The sequence below is a fragment of the Nestor notabilis genome, unplaced genomic scaffold (genome assembly GCF_000696875.1).
Source record: "Nestor notabilis isolate BGI_N333 unplaced genomic scaffold, ASM69687v1 scaffold121, whole genome shotgun sequence".
NCBI classification, from domain to species: Eukaryota; Metazoa; Chordata; class Aves; order Psittaciformes; family Psittacidae; genus Nestor; species Nestor notabilis.
In genome coordinates, this window is record NW_009914897.1 from 73,066 (window position 1) to 89,740 (window position 16,675).

General features: G+C 37.7%; 1 protein-coding gene across 1 annotated transcript in view; it reads right to left on the minus strand.

Moving 5' to 3' along the window:
• The window catches only part of RIT2 (Ras-like without CAAX 2), a gene marked incomplete at its 3' end in the record, with an annotated part of 87,190 nt that extends 71,160 nt beyond the window's left edge, over window positions 1-16,030 (minus strand). The window contains exon 1 of the mRNA XM_010023853.1: window positions 15,770-16,030. Within this exon, the coding sequence (XP_010022155.1) occupies window positions 15,770-15,872 (103 nt within the window). The remainder of the gene's footprint in view (window positions 1-15,769) is intronic.
• Window positions 16,031-16,675: the final 645 nt, after the last annotated feature.

The following is a 16,675-nucleotide window of genomic DNA, read 5'->3' on the forward strand; positions in this document are numbered from 1 at the left end:
CTTTTAGTTGAAAACTGGTGAAAGTAAAAGGATCTCAACTGCAAGATTAGAGACACATACACATTACAGAGCCATTTAGCTTGTGGAAGATCAAATTTTAATGCAGATGAGTAGGTATCATAATAAATAAAGGTGTAGCAGCACCACAACAGCCTGGAATTTATATACCTAGATAAGATAAGTAGTTTAAGATGGGAATTTTCTTATAAGAAAATTGTTGTTGATACAGGCATATACACCTTTCTGGAAATTTAGTTCATAGTATTTAGCCGTACTTACCGTCAGGGCAGAAATAAATTCCTTCACACAAATCACTCCTTTAGATGAATTACTTTTTGCCATTATTTAGATAATTCAGCATTGTAACACATTATCTTTATTCTTGCATGGGAGAATGGGCACACACAATTGTACTTGATCTTACCACAGAAATGCCAGAATAGCAATAAACCATAAGTTTTCTGCTCTCTGGAGGAATTAATTTTCTTGAATCCAGAAGAAAAGAAATATCATAAACTACAAAATATTTGTTGTCTTGGTATGAATTTTTCATGCCCTTGGATCACTGACCGTGATGAATCTAGTGGCACAGAACAAGAGATCAATCACTAACAAGTGCCAGTGGAAGTGAGAAGTACAGCAGACAAAGTGATATCGATGTCAGAAGATCTGTCTGCTCCATGAAGCACTGACTCATCTTTCACCAAACTCTCTAAACATGGTGATACCATTTTTAAACTGTTGACTTAACTTGCTCCAGTGAAACTATGAATATCAAGTACCTGTCTGGTAAGAATCCGCTACCTGAATGCAAGCAAAGCAAAGTCTTGCTGTCAGATACCTTCATTCCTACATTTCTGGAAAACTTAGCTGCCTTGTGATTGAAAATATTCCTTGCAATGACATAGGTTATGGTGATGCTTCTCACTTATGAAAACCTTAAAGGAATTTACAATAACATCCATTTTGTAAAGTACTATTACAAATCTAAGTTACCTCCTGCAGACAAAATTAACACTCTCAAAATAACAGATTCACAGTTTTGTCATGCATAGAAGTTGAATTGTTTCAGTTGGAAAATGGATGAAAAGAAGATTTCAGGAAGACAGCAATTGCTTACTGTTTGCTTCACTGGAAATAAAAAAGTCATATAGATAACCTGCTTTAATAAAAGTAAAACATACTTGAAAGCTTCACCTCTGGGCATGTTGAAGGCTACTGTATTAGAACAGGGAACTCCAAAGTTACATTCATCAGTTTGCATGAGCTAAAAGAAATAAGCTCTTTAGACCGGGGACTGAAAAATCTCACATACTCAGTAGGTTAAGGTCTGAAGAAGATACACACCACACTAACCACTAGACTACACATCTGCAGCTTAAAGGGGAATATTATAGATGGTTTTAATAAAGGAAAAAGATCTTCAAAACAAATTTAAACGAAGCCATTATATACACCTTATATAAAAAGGAGGAAACATTGATAAATTCTGCAATAATAGGAACTGGTACAGAACACTGTTATTTACTATATTCAAGAACTCTCCACATCAACTACAGCCACACTTACCATCATCTGAATTCTGGCTATTCGCACCCATCCTTTGACACCTAGTTATCCTAACTGCCTAATTATCCAGGCTTCTCTCAAACAGTGGAATGCATTAAGTATCTAGGATTGCTTCACCAGCTGTAGAAAGCACCTACAGATTTAGATTCAGGTAACTTTTTCAGAAGCTGAAATTAGGCAAGATGAATTCCAGCACTAGTACCTAAATTTCTTCCTGGATGCTTCTTTGGCAAATCCTAGAGTTGCCTGAATCTTGAATAGCTAATTATGTGCTTCACATCTAAGTCTATTAAGGTTTAAAATAAAATATTATGTCTTTTGGAGTTTCAGTGTGGGAGGAATTCTCAGAGAGGAGGAACAATACTGGGCTCTGCCCAAAATAAGGCTAAGAAGAAGCTGGTTGTGCCTAGTAATTAGTAATTCAGTAGATGTAGAGGTAAGCTTTCACAGTTTCTCTTCTGTTTGATGAGATATAATTTCATTGATTTCACTGATTGCTTAGTTTACCAAAATGTATTATAGATTTCTTTCCTTGAATCATTATGTCTAGCTGTAACATCTTTATAGAATTTATCTTAGTGTTTATCACATTTTTCTTAATTTGCTTATTGAGATGACATGGACTCTAAAGGAATTGCTGTATAAAGTTCAAAGAACTCGTCACTTGGTACTGGTCACATAACTGTGATGCATATGGTGATCCTTTGTGCCTTAAATATCTACTGATATGTATCATATGATGGTTTTCAAGAAATGTTTTGCTTTTGAAGATGAGAAAGCTTATTACATACAAAAGAAGACAAATATCTCTGGTCTCACTTCACAGATGGGGAACAGAGCAGAGAGATGGGGTGTACACTAGACCACAAAGCACAGCATAACATATGAAAATCAGAAAAAAAGGCTAAAAGTCTGTCTTTCAGTGCAAGTTTTTGCCATTAAATAATCAGTAGCAGCGTGGCCCCATGCTCCAGTGTCAGGGGATTAGGAAATTTAGGCCAGAAAGATGTTTACATTTACTCATGTATTATGTTCCCAATATCCTTCTGACTTCCAGCAGCATATTCTTTAGCTGCCACAGTAAGAATGTCAGTGATTTGATTGCTATGCATCATGTAGCTTAAATTTCTGTTTATTTATAAATAAATTATGAGATCCTTAATCACATAGATTTATGTATTTAAAAACTGAAAATTAGTATCCATCCACAGATTTATGGCTGGCTGTGGACTACTAGTTCACTCAAACTTTTTGTGGTTTTTCAGTGCTCAAGACCTAACAAATAGGTATGATGTTTTTTAAAAGTATGTAAGAAGCAAGATTTTGACAGGGGAAACAAGACAGAAATACACAGCATCAATCTACATTCTAACTAATGTATTAGATCAGATGAAATAGCAAAGAAAAAAATTTTTATCTTCATATTTTCATTGCGTTTGTGTCTATCAAGTTAACATTAGAGAAAGGAGGGACAAAACCTGATCTGCCTTTAATAATTGGCACTTTAGTCAGTCTCGTCCACTACATGCTTCAATATTGAGTACTTGGATAGGTAAGAACCTTTGGGAACAGCAGTCAGAACTGGCCATTCCCTGCCACAGAGGAGGTCTAAAGATTTGTCAAGAATCCTGATGAGGCCAGAAACTACCAGGACTTGAAAAATACCACCTGGGCACTGAGAACTGCAACCAGTATCACAGAGACAATGAGAGCTGCAGTGTGAAGTCAACACTGCTGTCCTGCTCTAGCATTTGTGCTGCATGGACTTAAATTGCCTGGGAGACTGATGCTGACCCATTCCACCCTCTCAGCTGTGCTGCACTTTGTCTGCATTCTGCATGTGGATGATCCTGGCTCAGAGTTACTGAGCTGCCATAGAACAGCTGAATTGAATAGTCTTAGACTTTAAAAGCAGTTTGGCTTCGCAGATCGACTTCTAAATACTGTGCCGTATGTCATGGTTTAAATGTAGTCAGCAGTTAAGTACAATGCAGGTGGATCATTCACTCCCACTTCACTCTCCCAGTGGAAAGGAGGATCACAAAAAATGTAAATATCCACAGGCTGAGAGAAGAACAGTTTAATAATGCAAATTACAATTAAGTCTAACTATAATAATAACATAATCGCAGAATCACAGACTGGTCTGGGTTGGAAAGAGCGTTAAAGCTCATTCAGTTCCAGCCCCCAGCCATGGGCAGGGACACCACACACTCACCCAGAACACCACACACTAGACCAGATTGCTCCAAGCCCTGTCCAACCTGGACTTGAACACTGCCATGGATAGGGCAGCCACAGCTTCTCTGGGCAACCTGTGCCAGGGCCTCAACACCCTCACAGGGAAGGGATAACAATTATAACAATAATAATAAAAGGAAATAGAGAGGAAGACATAAACCCTGTCCCCCTACGGGAGGGGAAAAAAATAAATAAACACAACTGATGCACAATACAATTGCTCACCACCCGCCAACTGATGCCCAGCCCAACCCAAGCAACGATCTGTCCTTCCTGGTAACTCCCTCCAGTTCATATACTGGGCATGATGTGCTGTGGTATGGAATACCCCTTTGGCCAGTTTGGGGTCAGGTGTCCTGTCTCTGCTTCCTCCCGGCTTCTTGTGCCCCTCCTCACTGGCAGAGCAAGAGAGACTGGTAAGTCCTTGATCAGAGTAAGTGCTACATTTCTCTCTTTCCTGTGGGAAAGAAGAGTCAGCAAGAGGCTGAGTGGGTGTTTGTCTGCTGCCTGGGGTCAGACCACCGTAACTGCTAACCCAAAGACTTATGTCTTAAGCTTCAGAAACTTTTGAATAACCCAGGAACATTTATCCTGTTATCTATTATCTTCCATAATACATCAAACTCGAAACATGCTTGATGTTCTTTGTCCTCTGAATTATAAATTCTGTTATAATATTTGCTGAATACATAACTGTTTGATATTATGAAACCTACATAAATTACTGGAGTAATTCCTATGTATTGCTCCCTCTCTGTTCCATCTCATTTTCCCATGCACTGCTTTGGCCATTTTAATACAGACACTGGAGTGGGTAGAGCAGGGAAGAGAGGTCAAGGCATTCTATGGTTATTTCAAAAAAAGAGTCAGGAACAAATACAGATTTATTTCTTCAGCTGCATAATATTTCCCTGTTTCTCTCCCCTCTCAACATACTCTAGTGTGAGTGGCTTCTCCATTAAGAATCACTCATTGGATAGAACTCTCAGCATAGGAAAAAAAAAAAAAAGCTGTGTTCTTTCTGCTCTACTGCTAAGGTCAAGCAAAGAGTCTGTGTTAAGCTGCCAGTTTTCTTTGTGATATGTGAGGCAGCACAGAACACAAATTGCATTTCTATTATCTCTTCAGCTCTTCTTTTAAATACCACAATACTGACAGTAATCACTGAGCTGAACAGATATGACACAGAAGGCACTGAGAGAACAAATAAGGCACATCCTATCTTGGTTTTCCAGTACTAAAGTAAAAAAATATGTATTTGGTTATCAGTTTTGCTAGAGATGGTTCTGAAGATAAGTAAGTTTTTAATACTATGCCATTGTGGGAAACTCATCACATATTAAACATCCTGAAATTAATGTAAATATAGAAATAAATGAGAAAAATATAAAAAAATATCAAATGGAAACAGAAAAACTATTTCATAATAGGTTATCAATCCAAGCCCTTCAACACTGCCATATTCCTGGTAAAATATTTATTAGTAGGAAATACACTTAAAATAAGTTTATGAGAAAGATAAAAAGAGTTTTGAAAGATAGCATGGGCTCCACACACTGTACTAGCATAAACAGGTGCTATTTTACATTGCACACATCCCTCATAAATTCTACCATATGCTTGAAGAGAGATCCTGCAAGAAAAAAGAGAGAAAAGTGGGAGGAAGGAATTAGAACTGAGAAACAAGTTATTCTATCACCAAACTGCTAATGATTTTTTAGCAACCTGTTATGCACTAAACCTGAAAAGAATTATTCATTGTATTTGTCTTCTGCATTGAACTTGAACCGTAAGCCAGGGAAACCTTTGATTCCCTCAGCAACTTTCATCACAGTGCAATCTGGTATTCTGTCTACCTAGGCCATTTCCTGAGCAATCAAATCTACTACAGCCTATCTAATCTGTTCCCAATCCACATCCTGCTATTTGTTGTGACTAAATTAACATCAGTGGTGCCAAACATATTCCCATGAGTTCCAACCTTGTAAAGTATTCACTGCCTACAGTTTTTAACAACTTCATTTGAGATACTCAGAGTCAGGAAGGGAACAGTTAAAAGTATCTTGGAACAAAAACTTCAATTTCTTCATTTTTCCTGTTTATAGACAAGCAGAAATATACTTCAGTCACAAGCTTATTCATGTCTTTGAATTACATGACTCTAAATTATCTCAACTTACAAAACTGACCTAACCAATATCTGAAACTTAATATACTAATACTCATCCAGTAGGTACAGTGATGCTTTAGAAAAGTATGATACAGTTTTGCAAATCAGTTTGATCCGTAGCTTTTTGGCTTTCAATCACCAAATAACTCTGTTCTTTAAATGCACTGTCACTGCCAATCAGTAGAAGTGGTTATCTCACTGGGTTTTGCAGCGCTTTCTATAATTCTCTGAATAACATGTTGGCACTAGCAACTATTTTCTCTTAAGTGTGTGTTACTTTACATTTAAATAAGTCTTACATGACCGTGTTTCAATGACGTGTATTTAAATCTGTTTATAGTCACTGACATTTTGTTTTGGTTTTTCCTCCTACAGCCATTTGTCCAAATTTGATTATAGGGAGGTAGCTGTTTGTTTATAGGCTACTGTGATGAGCAGTAAAAGTTAAGGAATGAGAGTGAAGGTAACAGCTGGGTCACAAAGAGTAGGAGAAAACACATAGAAATAAATATATTTTTGTTTTACATCTTGACATTTTTCCCAGATTGAGCAAAAACAGAACTTCCCCCCCCCCCCCCCCCCCGAAATATTTCTCTAGTACCACTGATTCATTATTTTATTTGAGATTTTGGTGTGTGGATGGATCTAATTCTTCAAATTTTGACAAATGCTGGGCCTCCGACTGATTTCACAAAGTGCTAGATATTGTTAAGGCAGAGGCCCACAAACTCCTCTGAGTTCTGCAAGATTGTCAGAACACCACAGAGGAGAAGCACCGCTTTGCCTAGCACCCCATAAATTTATATTAATGTTAGATTTACACAGCCTTGTCTATAGCTAAGCAAGCTTTTACAGAACATGAAGTGCTGGGAAAAAAGAATCAAGAAGATCTATGCTGCTGCCTTTCGAGCTTCCTATTCTAGAAAGCCAGTGGGTGAGAATCATGGGATAGTAAGTCACAGAGGCAGCAGAAAGATGCACTAACATCATCTTTGCATACTTTTTGGTATCTAGCACCTTCAGAAGATTTTGGGGTATAACCATGGACCAATAGCATCTAGTAGCATAAGCACAATAAAAAGACAGCATCTGAAACCAATGGTCTTTGAGATACGAACTGCTACCCATACTTTTACTCCTTTACCATTGCTTTTACTCATCTTTGTCTAGGTTTTATGTTTTCTCAGTCTTTTTCCTAAGCCTCTTTTTTCCTTCTGATTTCTTGTTCTCTGTTCTTTGTTGTCCACCTCTGTCACATTTCCCACTTGCACTGCTCCATTTGTTCCCTCTGTATCTTCTGGTTTGCTTTTTTCTGAAACAATTCTCCACCCTCAAATATCACAGCCAACAGTCACTTTGAGCATTTACTCTGAAAAAAAAGTAGAAGTTTATGATTTGCTACTTGTTGCTGTGTCAGACATTTAATAACTTCGAAGTATCTTGGTCAATTTTCATGGAGGAAAGATTTTTTAAAATGGGTCTTTTGGCTTCCATTGTAAAAACAGATCAGTTAGAAGATTACCCACTGAGACAGAGACTATGATGCAAATTCACAGCTATTATTAGACACTGGAAAATCCATTGAAACTGCTGTAAGTGAAAGAAAAGCATAGGAAACCAGGTTTCAGGAGCTCATAGGGGGCTACTTGATGACTATGATAGATTGCTCTTTCTTCTTCTCTATTCCCAGCAGAGAAATAAGGTGTCTCTAGAGCATATCTGCAAATATAAGGAGACCTCTGGCTGTATGCATTGGCAGATATCGTACGAAGCAGACCTCTGGTGTACTGTATGTGATGTGTGAACAGATGAACCTGTCACCAAATAAGATTATTCACCATGTAGAAAAAGTCTGATGATTACTTTTTATTCAAATTGAGAAAGGGACATAATTTCTATTTAAGAAAGTTCCAGACAAGATTTTAGAGAAAGGAAAACTTTACAGCCTGAATGGCATTCTGGTACATTTAGGAAGGTAGAAGTCTGCTGATTTGAAACAACCAAGGATTTGACAATACATGGTTTTGGTTTGGGTTTTGAACATTCTATGTGAAAATCTGAAACAATGGTACATATTTTGCAAACTGCTAAAGAGATGTTTCTGTAAGGACACTGCAGATCCTGTTCAGAAAGCAACAGATCAGTTTAACACAACAAGCTGTCATGCAGGTAGTAGGCTAGTAAAGTTACTGAAGGAACCACAGAATCTGAGAGAGAGTGAAAATTTCAGCTAGGGTTCCTTTATTTTGTGCATGTGAAAATGGACAAGAACTACAGAATTAGAAAATGCATAGCACTTCAGTGAGATTGCAAGGAAAGAAATTAAATAACAGCTCTTCTCGTAACTGTAGTCAGTGTAAGCCGATGAAACGCATGCATCGGTCTCTCAGCAGATTACAGCTTTCACTTTGCAAAATCTTGTGAAATTAATTTTTAAAACTTCTAGCAATTTGTGGGTCCACCCTTGGGTCCCCTGAAATAACTAGTTTAGATCTTGGGGTTTATCTGGATGAAAAGCTAAACCACCACTTTAGAATAGGTAAACGAGTTGAAAACATACCTCTTTTGGAGGCCAGAATCACAATTGCCCAACTTGGCAACCCCTGAGATAGATAAGTCTTGTGTACACAGAGAGACACACACATGTTTCGTCTGGATATTGTCCACACAACTTGAAACAAAGTGGTTCTAGCCAATGTCTCTATGGGATCCAGTTAGTGGCAGGTGATGTGTTGGCAAATCACTATAACTTGCAGCAAAGTGTCTTTCGAAGACAGAAAGACCTCTGAAACAGGGATCCTGCCCAATGCTTCGGTAACACTCAATACCTGTCAGTGGAGCTGTGTGAGCATGAGGAGTCTTCTAGCCTCTAGGAAAGCAAATTAGAAAGGCTTACGGGCATAAAGGGAGACTAATTAAAGTCAATGAACAAATTAAAAGTGGAAGAGGATTGCCAGAGGAAATGGAAGGAAGTAAAATGGAAAGTATGTAAGGAGAAGAGATGAAAGCAGCAGCAGAAGGGGCGGGGGGGAATCTTTTCTAATTGTGCTTTCAAGAATGTCCCTAATGTGTTTAATCTTATCCAAATTCTAGCAGATAGCAGATAGCATGTGCTGAAAATGCTGCAGATGGCTCAGCTAAGCAGCAGGGATAGCTTGGAAGGCAAACAGTTCCTGTGGCTGCCTCAACAGATTGTTTACAGCAAAGTTACTGACAGTGCCCAGTCATTGTCATGAAACAGTGCTTGTTCCCTTATTTGAGACTTCAATATGGGTATTTCAAATGGCAGATTTGTGTGTGGTTGAAAGCAGGAGCGTCCCTGATAGTTCAATTCCTGTCATTGAAGAACAACCTAGAAGGTGTTGTGACTCTTAATAGCAAGCTGTATGAATGGGAAAAGCTAAGACATATACATCTCAGTGAAACCTCTGTGTAAGTAAAACCCTCGTGCAGTAAGTCACACCATGAAAAGCAGTTTCACTGATATAACCTTCCATGAGTTCAGATCTCTTCACATCATTGTTCATGCACAAAAGGTTTAAAGGGAGGTCCGAAACCAGTAAATCCCATTTCCATCAACAGAACACAGAATTGTTTTTTTGCAAGTGGTGAGCTAACAGATCTACTGACCTTCCATCTGCACCACTATCCAACATATACATTAAGCGGCCATTACTGTTGGGGTGCCATCTCAGCATGTTTCCAATTATACTGGAGCCTTTATTCTCTAAAGTATGCAATTTAGCATGAGACAACATAAATGACTTTTTCTGGTACACAACAGACAAGGCCATTCTTGAGACCAGCCTTAGGATCTCTTTTAAGCAGTCTGAACAAAAAGAAAGTTATTGGTTACACACATTATTGATGTCATATCAGCCACAAGTCCTGATGACTTTTAGCACATTTCTCAATTCTGAGGATGACAGTATTGCTTTTCTATTAGGGAGCTGGAAGACTGTAATTGTTTTTTCTGTTCAGGAATATTTGCTCATTAATGCTCAATCTCTATAATGTAGTCTTCTATCTTGAAGCCAATTAGATTAATATAACTTTCACCAACTTGTTCCTTTTAAAGACTATTCCACAGTCTGTTCTATCTTACTGTTGGACAAATGGTTAAGGATATGTACTGCTCTTACTGACCAAAGGTCTGAAGATCTCATACACCTGTTATTATACATGTTTTAATTCTGATTTTACCACTTTAATGATTACTCTCCATCAAGCATTCTGGTTGCTTTCCTCCTCAAATTTTGGAAAACATGTCTTCCTATCCTGATGTTCATTACCTTCAAATATGGTGAATTTGCTGAAGTGATACAGACTGTGAACATGCCATTTACTAGCCTTTGCCAAGTGGGTGTTCATCATCTGGATGTTATGATGGGAGAAGCTGGATAGATCAACCTATTCACATTACATCTGCATCCAGCCCCTTTTACGTTAAATCAATGTATACATATGCAAGTTTCATGATAAAAAGTCATGGACTACTGGTTGACAGACTTATTTGAATATAGTCATGGTCATTTGTCATCATAAATCATATTGAGTCAGCCCTTTTATCATCTCTGTTGGTCTTCTCAGAACTCTCTCCTATTAGATGGTTTCTGGTGTTGAAGAAACCAGAACTGCAAACAGCTTTCCCACTGGCCAATTGGTATCTCACACGTAAAAACCATCCTATTACATGCAGGAGCCGTAATTGAATCCCCCACCCCTCCAGCCATTAAATTATGTGATCTAGCAAAATAATGGAAACATCTTTAACTCATTTCCCCAAGGCAAGTAATTCTGGCCCCAGGGTCTGCCCATAGTCAAGAAAATTAATGAATAAGCAATGTGTTTAATCCTTTCAAGTGGATAACAAACACACTAAAGATAAATGAGAAATATTGAATACAGGTCCAGAATTATTTGAATCATCAACTTCAGTGGTCACAGACCAGCAAAATACTTCCAAAATAGGATATCACATATGGAAATGCATAATTCAGGTCATCAGTAGAGATGTGATAACACAGGTGACTGCGCTAGGGGAATGAGCAAGTACCTTAAGGGTTAGTGTGTGTATTTCTCTCTATGTGACCTCTGTGAACTATACCTGAACAAAAGAATCTATTATTCTGAGAGGAATAAAAAAAGACTGTCAAGAGGAAACCAGTAAGCAATCTTGCTTTTAGTAAGACCACTGATAGAACAGAATGTGACTTTTTGGAACTCAGAAAATACTATGGCATTCAAATTAACGACACAAAATGCTCTGAGCAGGAAAATAAACTTCTACAAGTGAGATTTCAGATGCTCAATGTATTGAAGAGAAATAAGATCAAGGTCTGAACTACATATTGTCCATAGTTAGTAACTTACAGGAAAATAAGAGAATAGAGAGGTTTTCAAAGTTGCTAACAAAGAAGTGATAAGATAAAATGGCTAGAAGTTGTAATTACACACAATCGAGCTTGAAGCAAATTCAGTAACCTATTTGTGAAGCTAACTGAAAAATAAGAACAGTTTTGTTATCAAAGGTCACAAATATATTACAAATACATTGTTCAGCCTGGAGAACAGAAGGCTTCAGGGATATCTTATTGTGGCCTTTCAGTTCTTAAGAAAGGCCTGTGGGAAAGATTGGAACTCTGCATTTATAAAATCCCCAGTGCCTAATCTGATTTATGGGAAAAAACAGAAGCTGCCCATGCCCAAAGATGTGTTTCTGTAGAAGTATGACACTTGTCTGAAAAATAAATCTTGAAAAATGCACTTTTCCTCTAAGACAAAAATCAACTTACTAGCAACAAATATTTATTTATTTTTGACATTTTAGTAATTCCTCTCCTTTCTGAAATGCAACAGGTGGCATGAAATTCACTTTGCACCTGTGATATACCCATTCTATGGATAACAATGTAATTCTATTTACCAGGAACAGCAGATCATCTTCACCCTTAAGCAAATCTAATTGAACTAGCATTAGGGGAAAAAAACCCCAAACAATGAAACAAGAATAACATTTTCATTTGGCCAAGAAGAGTTAGATTACAGTGCAATCTGTTCAGCATTTGAAGGATGCCAGGGTAGTAACAATTTTTAATTAAACAGTGTCTGGTTTTATTCAGTTGTACAGGTACATCAATTTGTTCTTTTTGGTAGCCACTGTGCGACCCCTCAGCTAATTATTGCTAATGTTTTGCAGAATATGCAGCAGTTAATTATTGTTATTAGTGTAATTAGTTTGCTAAATATACGCAGGTAAAGTATGGTCTGAGGATTTAGAGGGTCTTTTGTACCTATTTTTTGTAACACTGAAAAATAGACCCAAACCCAGAGGTCTGAGCTGCGACATACTAGGGACCATGAGAGTGCTCACTTAACTGTCCAGATGCAGATCTCTGAGGGTATTTATAAGCAAAACCTGTTTCAAAACCAGTAAGACTCTTAGGGTTTAAACCCTACATCAGGCAACTTGAAGTAGGTTTGAACAGTCCTGTCCGAGTACCTGAAACTTCTGAGCTGATCTGAAACTTCCTGTTGAACCAAAGACTGAATGTAAATTTATTTTTTTTTAATTGAAACTTAACTATCATTAGAAATGTGTAATTCCAGTTTGGACTATATTCCAATGAGAGTCAGTAAAAATTTACTTTTACATGATTTCATTTTAGTTCCTGGTGCTAGCCTAGTTTTGCAGCCTGAACTTGCAGCAGAGTGTATAGTTCTTCTTGATGTTTGACACAACCTACACAAAGTAATAAATCAGCATATTGCTCTGCAAACAAAAATAGTTCTATTTTCAGAAGTCTTAGAAGGGATAACTCATTTTAAGGAATCTACAATCTATAATTACAGAAATCAGTTGCTAGGAATACATATAGCTTTGTACATTTAGTTAAACTGAACTCTGGTTTTGAGGTGGTGCTTTTTCCCCCTATCAAATAGTGGCAGAGATTTATCTTTGTTTCTGCCACTGATTATGAATGTGAGGACCCTAAAGTAGCAATTTTTAAACTATTTGCAGTTTAAACATCATTACTCTGAATGTGGTGAGTGGGATGTGCTGACTTTACCTTCTATTACCAATTCTTACAACATTTCTACTACACTGGATAGTCCACATAACAGGAGGTTGGCTGTCCTTCTGCCATCACAGAGAACAGAACTCGGGAGACAAACCTGATACCAAAGGCAAATATTCTATAAACACCATCAAAAGAACATCTATTGCTGATGTCCTCCTCCTCATTCCTCCCTGTCCACACATGTAACTTAGCCCCTTGCAATGAGCACATGATTTTGAATGCAGAGATCTCCATACATACAGTGTGAAGTGGCACAGTAAGAGAGTACAAGAAGGTAGGAATCAGAAGATCAAAATGCCCAGCGGATCTCTAAAAGTGACTTATGTCCAAGGGCAAAAGAAATATTTTAATATTTCCTAAGGAAAATTTCTTTCCAAATCTTAATTATTTAATACTGAACAAGATGAGAAAGGCTTTCACCAGAAAGAGGTTTCCCACTCAGCAACTTACCACAGCTGTTAAGGCTTTTATCATGACTTAAAAAGCAAAGAAAGTGGGAAAAGAAGTGGAAAGAAGATAGGATATCATCTATATATCATCCCATATATCACATATCTGTCAAAGTATAACCTAGGAACTGCACTTTTGTTTTTTAATCTCTGATCTTTATTCTACACAATACTTTATATTCTAAAACTTTTTTAATGGTTAAATTCATGACTAACTCAACAGAGTGAATCTAGGCCATCAGGGGAAAGCAGAGCTCATCTTGGAGAATGAAAGTAGTCACTCAGGCCTTTTTCTGCTTTTAATCCAGTGTAAATTAATCCTACCTCTACAGCAGTCAGAATGAATTAATGATTTATGGATTGACATCAATTTTTCCGTATCTCTAACAGAATTTGATCAGTTGGACTATTTCTCATGATTCTACTGAAATATTTCATGTCCTTTCCACGCTGGAAGTTCATAGCCAGCAAATTATGAATGGCCCATCTCCCTTCGTCTGGATTCTTAATTCTCAGTTGCTGTTTTTTCCACCAGAAACTTCACTTTTGTGAAAACAACAGATTTTCACATTCCCATTGAATGTCCTAACTATCCACTTTGTCCTATTTTCATTTATCTAGTCCACAGAGACACCCAATTGTTGAATATTTACATGGTCCTCGGCTTTGGAGGTGTATCATTTCCTTGTATTACAGATGTTAAGGCTTTATTCTCATGAAATCAACAGCTTATGTTTTCTGAACAAAAAGATCTGAACAAATATCATTTGTGCTTTAAAACTCTTATCTAACAGTAAATAGGGACTCTAAAAATTCCTCAGTGCTTTTATAAAATGTGGCTTTTATGGCTCAGTTATACTATGATTATGATATAGTTTGTAGTATCTTTTGTTTTGGTGAGTGAGTCTTCAAATTTACATCGTTCTCATGATAATATGCTTAGGAAAAAATGCTGCCATCTTTTAGATACACTCAGGAAAAAAAAAATAATGTGACATTTCACTGAAAGTTCCAGCTGACACATCCTAGATACCTGATTTACCATTGAAAATTGCAGAAAGTTACTCTGAGATAACCAGTGTTTTCTTCTTTCCCATTTAATATAGTGATCATAGCACAACATCTGGGCAAGAATTGTTTGCTTGGTTAAGCAACACTGATGGAAGATAGCTTTTATTGACAGATGTGCCACTGAAGTTGAAGCCAAACATAATAAGAAAACAGATAAAGACAGGAAATTACATCCACTCTGAATAATTAATTTTTTTCTGCATCTATACCTTGTCTTGCTGTTTGAATGGGAAATAAACTTGTTTGATCTATGCAATTATTACAATTCAGTTTCACAGCTTATTTATCCTGCAATTTCTTTGAAATCTAGGCTGGATATACTGTATTATCCTTTTTCTGTTGTGTGTTTTCTTCTTCTCTTTTTCTTTTGAATTTACATAAGATGTAATCAAATGCTTGTTGTGTGGCCAGCTCAATACACTGGCTTCTGAGACAAACACTGCACGTTCAGCAAAGTCTGTTTAAGAACAGAGAATGCTACTGTCAGTGAGAATAAATCAAATGTGATAATATCTGGGAAAAAGAAAATATTTTCTGGAGAAACTAATGACTCCTCTGAAAAGATACCATTGTCAGACACTAGCATATCTTGCCGGTGCTGGATGGTGGTATTAAAATATGCTGCAAATCTACCTTATCACCTGGAGTGAGACTCAGACATGCATTCTGTAACTGTCCGGGAAGGAGAGGAGACTAACAACAGCTAAGCCATAATGTCACTCAGCAAGAAATTCAAAAGGAAAAGTGGGGAAGGAAGCAGAGGCACTGTATTCATCCCTCCCTTCCTTGCACTGTGCAGCTGACTTTGCAGTTAGTTTCTTTCTGCCTAAGCACAACAACTGGCAGGCCAACAAGTTACATCCACACTGTTCATCACACCATCACCCCTCACCAAGTGTTAGAGGGACACGGCCGCTTGCTGCTACACTAACAGCAGCAAGCTCCTCAGTGGAGCCAACGTTAGTTTTACAGAACCATCCAATTAAAAAGGCTTATAACATTTCAGTCTGCAACAAATTAAGCTGACTCACTGCCCCAGTCATGAACTATTATAAAATGAGTCTTTTATCCAAGCCATGTGCAATAGAAAGAGGAATGAAACCCCTCATTAAACAATGTTCTTATTCTGTGAACTTTAGACTCCCAATTCACCCCTTCTCCCCAAATATGCTGTTGCTGAAACTTACCGCTTTTGCCAACTCCCCCTGCTCCTAGCATCACCACCTTGTACTCTCTGGAGCCTGCTGAAGAATTGCTGGAGGAGCTGATCATTTCGTTTTCTAGCTCCATCTTGCACGAGGCAGAAGAAGAGAGCAAAAGCAAAGAAAAAGCAACTGGCAAGTGCTTTCTCTGATCTTAAACAACTATAAAAGCTGAGCTGGGGAAAAAAGAAAAGGCGTCAGAAAGGAAAGGTATAATGCAAGAGGTACGATTTATCAGCCTCGCACTCGCTGCTGTGCCTGTGTAGCTGGAGAAGGTCTCATAGCAACCACTTTAACAGCTTCCAATAAAAATCTCTCTCTGCCCCCTCCCAGCTCCGTACCATTCTCTCTGTTTCTCTTCCTGGACAGAAGCAGTTTTGTGAGGCTCAAGAGCCCCAGTACCTCTGGGTGTTGTTGAGTCCTTGGAATCAAATTGAGCAGACCCTCCAGTAAGAGAAAATGGATCAAATTCCTTAATTATGATGCTTGTTATTCCACGTAGCGCTTGCTTGAATCTTAAATAATAACAAAACAGACCAGGCAACCTTTTTGTCACCTTGGAGTTTAATATTCGTGCTATGTTCATCAAGTTTCCTGGATTTACATTAGATATGAATTAAGCAATAACTTTCAACAGTCTTTGCTCCCCATGAAGCTTACTTCAAAGCACAAAAGTTTTGTAAGGTTAAGTTTGCCCCCATGTCAATTCTGTTTTAGTTCAGTTTGCAAACATCACTTGAAGAAATAAACCACGTATTTTTTAAACAAGGCTTGTTTGTTCTTTTTCTTTCTCCCCACATAGAATTCAGGAGATTGATACTGAAGGCGAGGAGTAAGATCTGTTTATCCAGAAAACATCCATGTAGGCAAGGAAGAAAAACAAATTGTTCT